The 12,168-nt window shown below is 35.8% G+C and overlaps 1 protein-coding gene and 1 pseudogene across 2 annotated transcripts in view; one reads left to right on the top strand and one right to left on the bottom strand.

Moving 5' to 3' along the window:
• Positions 1-831: 831 nt before the first annotated feature.
• LOC101310224 lies at positions 832-2,233 on the top strand. The gene is made up of 4 exons (XM_004300278.1): positions 832-986; positions 1,102-1,425; positions 1,842-2,024; positions 2,121-2,233. Exons 1-4 carry the CDS (start codon positions 972-974, stop codon positions 2,181-2,183), a joined length of 585 nt encoding a protein of 194 aa, XP_004300326.1. The 5' UTR covers positions 832-971; the 3' UTR covers positions 2,184-2,233.
• A 552-nt stretch (positions 2,234-2,785) lies between these two features.
• LOC101309934 overlaps positions 2,786-12,168 on the bottom strand; it is a 21,591-nt pseudogene continuing 12,208 nt past the window's right edge. Inside the window, exons 20-35 of the transcript XR_184738.1 lie at positions 10,809-10,956; positions 10,609-10,709; positions 9,991-10,152; positions 8,765-8,812; positions 8,542-8,649; positions 7,740-7,814; positions 6,676-6,735; positions 6,468-6,611; positions 6,237-6,367; positions 5,371-5,458; positions 4,790-4,849; positions 4,508-4,718; positions 4,071-4,264; positions 3,918-3,988; positions 3,278-3,434; positions 2,786-2,950 (exon numbers count right to left, since the gene is read on the bottom strand). The product of XR_184738.1 is annotated as an uncharacterized LOC101309934 (transcript). The remainder of the gene's footprint in view (positions 2,951-3,277; positions 3,435-3,917; positions 3,989-4,070; positions 4,265-4,507; positions 4,719-4,789; positions 4,850-5,370; positions 5,459-6,236; positions 6,368-6,467; positions 6,612-6,675; positions 6,736-7,739; positions 7,815-8,541; positions 8,650-8,764; positions 8,813-9,990; positions 10,153-10,608; positions 10,710-10,808; positions 10,957-12,168) is intronic.

The raw sequence follows: 12,168 nt of genomic DNA, 5'->3' as shown, positions 1-12,168 counted from the left end.
AGATAGGTTTTAGTTGGAAATTAGATGTGATAGGCTTAACTGAGCGCATTTGTAATGAGCGCTACCTGTCTCTTTGTTAGTGCTTGGTGCCGGTATGATTGATTAGTCCCAAGTAGGTAAACTGATATAAGCGCCTTCTAGCCGTTGACAAATTAATGAAATTGTCTTTTCCTAAAAAAAAACTTCAGTAAGGGAAAAAATGACATTACTCCCTGTGAAAACTTTGATAAGGAGCAAAGTAAATGCTGCATTGAAATTATTACAACAAAACGTGTATGCATAAGTTGAAACAGTGGTTTCTCACATCGTGTTTAGAGGAAAATCTATCTCATATGTTATGAAAAGTTTGATGTCTTTCTTTTAAGAGGATTGGTCCGAAAGCCATTGGTATGAGATGTGAGATACTCATGGAAACTCGTTAGGAAATCTCAAACCTTTAGTCTAAAACCTATAATAGGTTTGGGTTTTACAAAATATCACCTCCAACCCACAATCCAACTTGACCTAAAATAAGATTTACCTAAAAAAAACAAAGAAAAATTGAAAATCTCAAGAATTTTGATATCAAAAAGGGCACAAAATTAACTCTCTTGTACAATGGTTGAAACCATTCTCTGAAAAATTGTCCGAAAATCTCTTAACCTATTAGTTTGTGTTGAGTATAAGAGTATTTTGCCTCTTGGTCCACTCCTTTTGTGAAAGAGACTTTCTCTTGTCCTTGAATGTCTTAGTTTGATTGATAGAATTCCATTTTGTGTCATAAATTCCAGGTTGTGCAATATGATTATCATATACAAAGTTGAATGAGTTCAGTTTCGTTTCAACCAAAGGAACTAGAACGCACCTTTTGGCCTTCTCTGTTTGGCCACACCTCTCCTTCACCACCTTCCATGATCCTTACTATATTAAAACCTCTTAACTATTAACCATCCCTCAATGCAGCAATCTCATTCTCTTCTTCTCATCTCATCATGCCAATCAAAAGGGTAATACCATATGCTTTGACAGTTTGACACACAGAAATGCACAGAAATGCACATCAATTATCTTTGCATGATATGTATAGTAGTAGTTGATCACCGGCTACTTGATAAATTTCAGGTACCTTGCTGGAAAGACAAGCCAGTATTGCTATCGGTTTATGTGGAGAGGCCGAAGAGAAGACCAGCTTCGTTAACTCATCGCCACCACCACCACCACCACCACCACCACCATCATTATGTTCATCACACCATCAAGCGAGAGGCTATTTCTCATAGGGATGGTGCTGCTGGCAAAGGCTATACTACTAGTAGGAGAGCTGAGCTCCTTCAGTACTCTCAACGCCTTCGCCAATCTGCTAGAAGAGCTCCAGAATCATCATCACCTTCCACACCCTATGTTCCAAATCCAAACCACACCAGCAATCCACAACCTCAGGCTGAGGTACCTTGTTAGTACTGCTACTTCTTGTTTTTGGTGTTGATCATAACAAATTTCTTCAAGAAACCTGGGTATAATTTACCTGCATAACTATTGATGTTTGAACAGAACGTTATTCTAGTACAATGATTATGCAAAAGAATATAGAACAGAGTGAAATTGTATAAAATTTGAACTAAAATCTATTTAAAGTAATTTGTTTAGGCTATTCTGTAGTTAAACACTAACTATACAGTATTTTTCAATTGGAAAGAGGCTACAATCAGAAATGAACTTTAATTAAAAATAAAAAATAAAAAAAATAAAAAAAAGCTTAATGAAGTTACAGAGAATGGTTAATATCTGAACATTAGTTGGATAGGTACTGGTAAGTCATATTTGATTATGCAATACAATGGCTAATGAAGTTGAGTTGTTAGATTGTCACTGTCCCAAAAAAGCCAAAGAATTCAAAAGCTCCAACCTGCTTTGGCAACTGCAAAGTACCAACCATATTTGGACCTCTTCTTACAAGTTTCCAAGCTAAGCAAGAGAGGAAGACAAGAAAGAAACGTGGCGGTAATTCCAGCAATAAAATAAAAGCTGCTATCAAAACCTTGAAGGTAAGATACTCCAAAAGCTGAAATTCTACAATTGATGATCACATCCCTGGCTTGCTTAGTTCTTAATGTATTAATCTAAACCCATAAACCTTTCAGGTGCAAAAGCAACATCTTGTTCTCATCATCAGCAAGGCGAAAGAGAAACTAACAACTATGTGATTTTGTATCATTTACTGGTAAACTTTATGAAATAGTTGCTTTTCTTAACCAGAATATGATTTTTTGTTGCTTCTGGAGACGGAGCAAACTTAATATGAACAGACTTTCGCTGTAATCCTACAAAGAAACTATCCCAATGAGGTTCAGAAACAAAAAGAAAATCATCGACAAACACATTGTAACCAGTACACAATTGGTCATTGGCCATTACAGAAATTAAATTCACGCATAGATGGCGACAGAACTATATTCATGAATTTAAACCGATCATATCTCCCCCATTGTTTAGTTGCTCAAAATATACATCATGTCTATAGCATTTGCTTGGTAAAATCTGCTTTCTTTGACATTACAAGTAGATATCAGCAGGCATGTTTGAAATGGACACTATTGATCCATTTGAATTTACATTGATGTATATTGAGATGTAAAACATATTTCATACAACTGAAACTGATTTGTAGGATTACAGTACCTTCATTTGTTTTCAGTTGACAGAGATGGGAGCCATTGAATTACATGGTGCAAAAAAGGTCCTGTCTTCAGTTAAGTTCTGTGTATAGCTAAGCTAGTAGACTGTTTGTGACATTTCAAAAGAAAAGCTACTGGGATCTCTGTTGTCTAGTATATTCCCAGAGTGCAATGGCACCACTGACATGAACATTGAGAGATCTTACAACTCCCAACTGTGGAATTTCAAGGCAAGCATCTAGAAAATGTATTATATCAACTGGTATACCTTCCTTCTCTCGCCCAAGAACCAGTACCTGGCCAGAAAACGGAGATAAATAAATGGAAGGCATTCCTAGAATTCAATCAAATGAATGGTGTGACTCCTAGATATGCAATTCAACTACAAGAAAACCAAAATCAAAAGACAAATAGGCCTGGACCAGAAAAACTACAGCTATTTATATCCTCTCTTTATTTTATTTTTCGTTTTTAAATCAAAGGTAGGATCTTCTAAAGTACCACAATGATATAGAAATAAGTAAAACCAGTGTACAGTATTTCAATATGGTCCACTGGAGCTTCTCAAATCTACTCATGATCGCCAATGTAAATATAAAGAATGGGATTACTGAGTGACTTACTGTATCTTTAGGAAAGATATATTGATCAAGAGGTATACTGTTTGCAGTCTGCTCTAGTCCTAAAATTGAGAAACCTTCTTGTTTCTTTTTCTGAAGGAAAATCTTCAAACTATTCACTGGGACTTCGATGATAGGAACCCACTTCTCAGCGGTCACACTAGAGGGAAAAGAAAAGGATAGAAAGTATTAGAAAGAACTAGATACAACCGAGAAGTCCACTTCACAAGTATATACTACCACAAATATCCCAGTATCATATGACAGGTTGATTCGTTAGATATTGATCATATTGTAACAAAAATAGTGGAACAGCCATTTGTTTTCCAATATGGTATGGGGAACCACAACACATTGGAATTCTTTCATCAAATATAAACCTTTTTTGGATAATTTAATTGAGCATAATTATTATCCTTCTGGTTGTGGAAGGGGGAATTGCTACTACAGGATCCCAGCTCAAGGTTTTGCTAAAACCCAATTACCAACATGACAGCGTTATAAACACATACAGATTTCAATCAATCATAACTCACTCCAGGATCCCAAAAACTAAAAAGAGAGGAACCCTACGATTTAGTGAAGTGCATTATGTTCACAAGTAATGTAATCACCTATTGATGGTAGAGAACTATAGACAAACCTGATGAGTTGGAACTGTTTGTCATGTAATACGTTTTTATCCGCAATGGCCAAGCTTGATACTTTAAATACCTGAAGAAGAAGGATTATGTAAGAAACTGAGCTGAAAGCTGGGCTAAAACATAGTTAAAAAGCCCATCAACTCATTACAAACCTCACAAGTCCGAGCAAGGCCAGCTAGGTTAGGTATCCGATCAAGCAGAGATGCTACAAGGATAAGATGTTGTCTACTTGATCTCTCTCTTTCTATTCCAAGAGTTCTAGACTGAAGCACCTGAGCAAGAAGCTTATCGTCCTTTTCTAATTCTGTATTGATTCCACATCAGATTATATCAATTTTAAGTTTTTCTGTAGAAGCAGTTATATACATATATAATTGTATGAGACCCTTAGCAACAACTATTGTCCCAACTTATCTCGTAGGTTTACTATTGGGTTCATAGCATCACTCTTTGGGGGCTCATAGCATCACTCTTTGGTACGTAGTGAGATTAACATGGACAATCTGGTTGGGAGAAAAAGTTGGGATACACAGAATTGCTCTTTAAGAAATTGGACTTTGTCAAAAATCTTTAAAAAGCATATACATACCATTTACGTCGTCTTGCTTCTCATGTTTAGATAGAGTAATCTTCTTCTGAAAATCTAGTGAGATATCTTTAGGCAGCTGGGTACACAATTGTCTTTCATTAGCATTAGACAGTATCCCCATGCGGTCTTGATCTCCATCAGATCTCAAACTCTCATTCTTAATGGTCACAACATCCTTTGCCATTGAATTTCGAAGGTTTTCCCTCACATCCTGTAGCACTGAAATATGAGGAGCTAATCATAAAACAAATTAAAGCCAGTAAAGCATGAAAATGTACTTACATTCAAAAAGTTGAGCACTTGCTCCATAAGGGATATTGATACACATTCAAACTCGATGTCCTTCAATAAAATAAAATAACAATCAGAAAACAGTATTTAGTTATTTACCTAAAAAATGAAAAGATAAGGATGAGTAACATGGAGTCTTCTATATAGACATGTTATTGAGAGGAATTCAATACTACATCGTAAACATGCATATGATACATAACAGTGATTAAAGCACTCACTTCATATTGTATGGTAAGTACCCTCTTGCAGGTGGACAATAGATATCAGTACTCTTCTTGCTTCATATATTCATACATAACAATTTTATTGTGTTTAAGTCCATGATTATAAACCTGAAAGGTTTTCTCTCTCTTTTTTCAGAATAATTTATTATTCCTCGGTCTGAGAGTAAAATTCTGCATTTGTTAGATCTATATTTTACTTACCTTAATGGTTAACCTGTTTTCATATATTTTGTAATTAGCAAAAGCAAATAAAGAGACAAATGTACAGCTAGAGAATAGTAGGATGCTAAAATTATATTTACAAAACAAAGTAGGACTTAATCAACATCGAACAAAGACCCTGACCTCAACACGGTTGATGAACACACCCGCAGGAGTGATCGAGCTAAGGGGACTGTAGGCATCAAGATACCCTTCCATTGATTGTCGTAAGCTGAAATTTAAAAATTAAATATGATATTTTCTGACTGTAATCATACATATAAGTGGCATGAGAAGAAAAATGCCTTTATTTAAAAATGCCTCTACGTAGTTCTTGCATCACTTTTGTGGATTTGTAGATTATTTTCTTCTTCCTCGTTGGTGTTGTATTGTAGACAGCGAGATTGTTTCTTCTTCTTTTTTTATATTTTTATTTTTTTTGGTTACAAGAGGGGCACTAAGGCCCAAGAAAAAGAAAACAAAAACACTAGGGAACAGCAGAGTTCCCAGTTCTCCTAACACTAGAAACACCATCCAGATCATCCAAATATGCAGGCAATGGCATGAATAGGCAGCTCTTCAAAAATGATAAGACCAGGGGCATGATCAATGCTCATCTTAGCAAGCAAGACTGCTTCTTCTTTTCAACAATACTATTATCCTAACAAATAAATCTAACAGTAAAATTTTCCCTTGCACCCAGAGAACTATTGTATAACTATCGAACCTGTAAACTCGGACCTATACACAACCGTGACCACTACCAGGTTAACTTATCAATTTGCAGGTCATACACACTAACGTCCAAATATAAGAATCACAGGTCAGTATCAACTGATGAGAAAGGCTTGCCTATGATATCGGCCTCTAATAGCGAGGGGTGTGGAATTTATTATTTAAATTGTGATATCTACAAAGGCACGTACTATGAGATATTGACTCAGCCTTGCACTATATTTGACTGGCAAAAAGCAAAATAAAAAGACGTCCATGCACTTGAGATATCATACCGCGTACAATCAGAGTTCTTTGCGAGGTAGGATTTCAGATCCTGAAAACATCTCTTCTCTAAAGTCATACATTCAGAGGCTCCAGAATCCATGGGAGGGAACAATTTGCAAAGAACTTGGTAAACCAGCAACTGCAAAACAAACTCTCATAATACATAAGCACTCTAAATAAGTAAAGCCAATATAATATGATATGCAGTAATCGATTTTACATATTTTACAATAACCAACCTGGGTGAAACCACGTAGACTGTGGTGATGTGAGGTTAATAGTGGAACTATAGGAGGAAGTAATTCATTCAGATGTCGGTGTTGAACAGGTTGAGATGCATGGAGGATTACGTTAGCTGCTATAAATACATAAGAAGAGAGAGCCTGTATTTCATGTCTAAAAGTTAGTAGAGTGGATTTCCAGACAGACTTGTAACGCCTTCAAAACTGTACATACCTGAGGTCTCATGTCATAATCTCTTAACATAGGAACTAGTTGCTCCTCAACCTGTAGGAAGGACAGAAGCATTAATAAGTGTGCCTTGTGAATATTTCGAAGGAAGATACACAAAATCTTTTTAGAGGTGCTCAAGCAAGACAAAGATAACAAGCCCAACAGGCATGGAAGTGTTCATCCTAGAAGCCAACCCAATACAAAATAGTGCTCACACTAAACCTTATCAATTCCAGACTTCAAGGCTGCGTTTCAGGAAGGGTTCAGAAGAGAAGCCAATACAAGTCCAGCTTCATGGTTAACCAGTTAAATCCACTAACTTATCATTGGAAACCAAACTGTCAAACTCTGGTTAAATTTGAACTTTCTACGTTTGAGGCAGCTTAAAAGTTATTTAGTATGGGCATACAAATTTTTAATACTATAAGAAAATAACAGTATACCAAGGGTAAACAGAGATCCACAAAGGGAAAACAAAAGGCCAAAAACGCAAAGATCCTTCTGAGAGACTAGATGTCCAAAAAGATCTAAAGAAAAATTCAAAAGACAATAACTGTCACTTCGAATCATCTAGCAGATCTCACATAGATAAAGAGAGCAACCTTTAAAGTTTAAACAAAGACAAACTCTCTAAAAAAAACAGAGCTTAGTAGATCTAACAGAAAAACTTGAAACACAAAAACCATCACTTCAGAACATCTCATAGAACTCACATGTTGGATAAAGGAGAGCACTGTCACACAAAGACTAAAATGTAGCTAACGAATCCACTACAACTCCAAACCAATTTTGAAAACAATAGCAAAATGGCTTTCTTTCAACAAAAAAAATGAAACTATGACCTACAACACAAAAGCTACAGCAAGAGACTACTCATCAATACAACTGCTTTTCCAATCTAAATAAATAACAGAGAAGCAATCCTCAACCAAACACTGAAGCTCGATATTTTTTCACAAGTTATGACTAAAAGTGTAAACGAACGCCCCCATCCACTTCATATATATTATGAAAGAGATAGTTGTTGCATCCTGACACTACAAGAAACAAAACCTTACCAGTGGTGGAAACTTTAAGTACATATTAATTGCAAATGTTTCCAAATATTGACGAACTGCAGGTAAGTTGTTCCTCTGCAATAAATAAACAAGCAAATAATTAAAAACATTACAAGTAACAAGTAATTAAGGAAGAGTAACAAATAGTTAGCCTTGTAATTAAAGGAACAGTAACAAATAGTCAGCCTTATCCTCTCCTGGAGGAAATTAAAGTTAAGGGGACAGCTATAACTAATTTACTACAAAGTAATATTCCACAGTTTCTAGTAGAATCCCACACCACATATCTGTGACCAATTTAGAAAAGGCATTGGATAATAGTCCAAGACCGATGTGTGGTTACCTAAAAGCTGTTACACTACATATCCAAATTACATTCAATCCCAAAAAAAGGACAGTAGAAACGTGGTCAACTTGCCCCAGGAAAGAAAACATTTGACTATAACCTAGTTTAAATCACCAAAACATATTTCAGAGGACTAAGTCAGAGACTGGGACTCCCAATTATCATCCATTGTCATGCAAATTTTCATAAATAGTGTTTTGATAAGTATTCATTTTAATGTCATTAGCATGAACAAACAGAAGAGAAACCAAAATTAAGAATTAGGGATATGGTAGACTAAATTTTTTAGAGAATATCCGGAAAGAAAAATACGAAATTAAGAATGACATTTTTTAGCAATTCTTGAGACGTGATCTTAATGGTAGATTCAGAATCTTAAAATTAATAGATAATATTGCAGCCTTAATTACAGAAGACAACCACAAGGTGATATGATATGATATAAAATCTACTTACATAGAGGGATGTGTGCAAGCAACGTGCAACTTCTGAGACTATATCCTCACAGACAAAAGGTGACAAAATACATATCATTTGCCATGCCCGTACCTTTCTTCTATGAATCTGTATAAAAAATGTGGAAGAACATCCAAAGTCAACATAAAAGATGTAAACTTTTTCTATACAATAAGAGTGAGGTTCCCTATATTTCAACAATATAAAGGGAAAGAATACTCACTGCACTATACTTCTTATACAACTCTTTTGCAAGATCCTTGTCGTTTACCTACAACACCAGATGATGTAATCAACATGCAGAAACAAATGTAATATTTATCTATCATATAACCCATTGAACAATTTTGCAAGATCCTTCTTAAACACCAGATGATGCAAACTACTGAACAAATAGAAGATTGAGCTAGATCTAATTGGAAGTTTTTAGCAACCACAACCTTACAAACTAGCAGTAATTGTATGATTGATGGATGCGAAATCTTCTAATCAGTGCACGAGTTCTCCAAACACAGACACTTTTAGAGAAAACAAACAAGAAACGGGAAGGACTGAAGGGCAAAGAGGATTCCATTCTCCAAATACTTTATATGCAAATGTGTGGCGTTTACACTCAAGGTCCTAATCAACTATTCAACTGAATCATACTTAAATGCAACCTTCACTAGAAAAGCTCCATGAAATTTTAGGAAAGCATTCTCAATAACTAAGCTGTTTTTTTATAGGGCAACTGTGAGTTGCGACAAAACAATTAAATTTAACAGATAGGAGCAACTAAATGTATCAAGGAACATAGCAGTCCAGCTATGCTGGTAGGTCAGCTGTGTTTCTTTGGGGCCAACTCAAGAATAATCTAAGAGAAAAGTATTTGAAAGATGCCTCCACATATGCAAATGCAAAGAAAACCAGATTCCAACTACATGCAGAATTCATCTCATTCAATTTATGGAACTGAAGAGTGAAAATAGAAAATGAAAAATTAATTGCAACAAGCAATGGAGGCGATAAATCTCATAATGCAATTATCATAATATTTAACGAAGAATAGGACAAGAGAACTGAGAGAGGATTTTTGTCTAGAATATCCAATTGAATTGAATTCCAGAATCACATCTCTATTATTATTTTTACAATGGTAATAATTAAATTTTCTTCCCTGAAAGACGTTTTATTAATAGGACTCAAACAGCACATTAATGTGAACAGATGACATGCAATAATAACATAGGCTCATTGTCAGTCTTGCTTCATATCTTATGTAACAAAGATAGAAATTTAAAAGAAATACCGTGCACGCACACATAGGATGAGAGTATCTAATGCAACACAAAATATTTAAACTAGACAGATGCTAACCAATTACCAACTGAGTAAATGGTGCCTAAAGGAGCACATAGAAAACATAAAAAAAGATATTAAGGTTGGGAAACAAATAAACAAAGCCAATACCGCGGAATCAAGAAGCTCAAGCAAAAACATTTTTCCAGATTCCAAAGCTGCATAGCAATCTGCATTTTCATTAGTTGATCCCACCATGATGGCCATGTCTGCTAGCTTGTAGAATAGAACAGCAACAGAGGCCCGTGCATACAACTCTGTATTGATAAATGCCTGTCAAGAGAAGCCAACAAGATTACAAACCTCTAACTTTCTAAAAAGATAACCAGGAGATAATTTAAAAATCTGATATGAATTAGAACCAGGACAAGAAAAACAAAAATATTGTTTTAGTAAGATGCCAAAAATGACAAGATGTTAATTATACTATTCCAATGCAGACCCATGATACTAGTGTATGATTACTTATAAAGCTCCAGATGACCCGATTCAGAAGATAATTCTGAATATGATCAAAAACAAGAAATTGCTACTGAACGGAAAAATAACTAATATAGAATTTTCCTTGGCATCTGGAGAAACTACAAAACCCCCATCACAGCATCAATACCAAAAATAGCTACCAAAGAAGGCCCAAGGTTAAAGTAAATTCATTGCTAAAGGTAGACGATACTTGTCAATGATACAATATATTTCCAACATTAAATCTCAATCACTATTTAACCATACTTTGGTCAGCTCCAGATCAGGGCCTTTTGCCAATAAAGAAACTTCAGCCCTGGTATCTCGATTATCAGCTAGTTCACCTTCGAAGTCCTCATCAAAAGCAACTGGAAATGAAAAAAAAAAAATCAGGTTAATAATTGATCTAGTATGACAATAGAAAACAATATAAAAGTTTTAAGAACATATGAGAGCACAAGACTGACCAGAACCATGAAGGGACAGCAGCTTCAGCTCCTTCACATAGTACTGTATAATCCTAGGATACGATAGCCACAGCCCTGTTAAGTGTAATGCAGCAAGACGAATTGTCCGGGGACTTTTCGTCCCTTCCTCAAGAATTTTTTCAACAAACTGTCAGACAGAGGTTAAGATATGCTCAGTAACCTTATCTTTTGGTACCTGTCACCAGCAGAAAATTCACGCATACACACCAGCACGCACGCACACACACACACACACATATTTTGCTATCTAAAGGCGTGCACCCAGACTAAAAAAATGTCGCAACCATCACTAGAATTTTCTACATCATGTGTTTGTAGATATATCAGTTTCCGTCCATCATATACATCTGTAATATCGTATTTTGTTGTGAACCTTTGCCAGCCTGATTGATCGACATAAATGTTTGCTAATTTTTCTTTCTCTGGTAGTCTTTATCCTCAGCTGTGCAGAGTTGCTATTCAGCTCCACAGTTTCAGGTGAATTTGGATATACATAATATGTGTGTGTGTGTGTGTGTGTGTGTGTGAGAGAGAGAGAGAGAGAGAGAGAGAGAGAGAGACACACCACCTACTACGACGGAGNGCACACATATATTATGCGATGTCTCTCGTACTACTAACTAAGTAAGAGTAGTAGTAGAGAAGAAGAAGAAAGAAACGTAACGTACGACGAACGTAACGTAAGGTACGGTACCGTACCGTTACCCGTTACCGTTCGTTCGTACGTACGTACGTAACGTAACGTACGTACGTAAACTAAACTAAACCGTAAAACGGTAAAAACGGTAAAAACGTAAAAACGTAAAACCGTAAAACCGTAAACCGTAACCGAACCGAAACCGAACCGTAACCGTTAACGTTAAACGGTTAAAAACGGTTAAAAAAACGTTAAAAAAACGTTAAAAAACGGTTAAAAACGGTTAAAAAACGGGTAAAAAACGGGTTAAAAACGGTTTAAAACCGGTTAAACCGGTTTAACCGTTTTACGTTACGTTAACGTTACGTTACGTTACGTTAGGTTACTTACCGTTAGTTACGTTACGTTACGTTACGTTACGTTACGTTACGTTACGTTACGTTACCGGTTAGTTACGTTACTTACGGTTACTTACGTTACCGTTACGTTCGTTAAGTTACGTTACCGTTAGTTACGTTACGTTACGTTACGGTTACGTTACGTTACGTTCGTTACGTTACGTTACGTTACGTTACGTTACGTTACGTTACGTTAACGTTAGTCGTAAGTGTAAGTGTAAGTAGTAGTAGTGTAAGTGTAAGTGTAAGTAGTGTAAGTAGTGTAGTAGTAGTAGTAGTAGTAGTAGTAGTGAGTGNGAGNGNG

Source organism: Fragaria vesca, linkage group LG5 (assembly GCF_000184155.1).
Source record: "Fragaria vesca subsp. vesca linkage group LG5, FraVesHawaii_1.0, whole genome shotgun sequence".
NCBI classification, from domain to species: domain Eukaryota; kingdom Viridiplantae; phylum Streptophyta; class Magnoliopsida; order Rosales; family Rosaceae; genus Fragaria; species Fragaria vesca.
Note: the sequence above shows the minus strand (reverse complement) of the source record. Positions and strands in the feature narration are given on the sequence as shown.

Excerpts from the sequence above, each read along its gene's own strand:
- LOC101310224 (XM_004300278.1), top strand. Across the intron at positions 1,426-1,841 it reads ATCCACAACCTCAGGCTGAG|ATTGTCACTGTCCCAAAAAA; the intron begins GTACCTTGTTAG and ends TTGAGTTGTTAG. Across the intron at positions 2,025-2,120 it reads CTGCTATCAAAACCTTGAAG|GTGCAAAAGCAACATCTTGT; the intron begins GTAAGATACTCC and ends TAAACCTTTCAG.